At 44.0% G+C, this 541-nt stretch overlaps 1 protein-coding gene across 1 annotated transcript; it reads right to left on the bottom strand.

Moving 5' to 3' along the window:
• Positions 1–4: 4 nt before the first annotated feature.
• On the bottom strand, positions 5–538 carry LOC109131826 (ATP-dependent helicase BRM-like; the record flags this gene model as incomplete). Its single annotated transcript, XM_019243006.1, has 1 exon — positions 5–538. A coding segment is annotated over one exon (534 nt), but the record flags the coding sequence as incomplete, so codon positions are not given.
• Between the last annotated feature and the right edge of the window lie 3 nt (positions 539–541).

The raw sequence follows: 541 nt of genomic DNA, 5'->3' as shown, positions 1-541 counted from the left end.
GAATGTCTCCCTCTTCTTCATTCCCAGAATCAATGTTCCTTTCCTCAGAGCTTTCCTCAGAGTAACCTGCAATGTCATCTTCAATTTCCTTGTAGTTAATCTTTTTGCTCTTGGGCCGCCCCCTTTTTCTCTCACCTCCCGGTCCACTAGGTTGCACAATCAGATTACTGCTAGACAACATGTTCTTTGACGGTTTTTTGGACAAATCAGAAACAGCAGCATTCACCTCTTTGGTACTAGCTCGAAGCCATTTAGGCACCTGCTCATGATTAGTCATCTCCTCCGTCCAGTCAAATTCTTCATCCATCTGATCAAATAACTCAACTTCCTCCTCGCTCCTGGCAATCATCCTGTTCACCTCATGCAGAGAAGGCACATCATGGACAGTTTCTTGATATCTCTCTTCGTCGTGCAACAAAGTCTCCAATGTCATTCGTCGCTCTTCATGAGTCGTCCTTTGGTCAAAACGCCCAGCATTAATGACCTCATCAGCCATGTCAATCTTATACTGTTGAATATTATTCCTTATGAGACCCTCAAT

The sequence above is a fragment of the Camelina sativa genome, unplaced genomic scaffold, assembly GCF_000633955.1.
Source record: "Camelina sativa cultivar DH55 unplaced genomic scaffold, Cs unpScaffold05811, whole genome shotgun sequence".
NCBI classification, from domain to species: domain Eukaryota; kingdom Viridiplantae; phylum Streptophyta; class Magnoliopsida; order Brassicales; family Brassicaceae; genus Camelina; species Camelina sativa.
The sequence above is the reverse complement of the archived record's forward strand: the minus strand, read 5'-3'. Positions and strand labels throughout refer to the sequence as shown.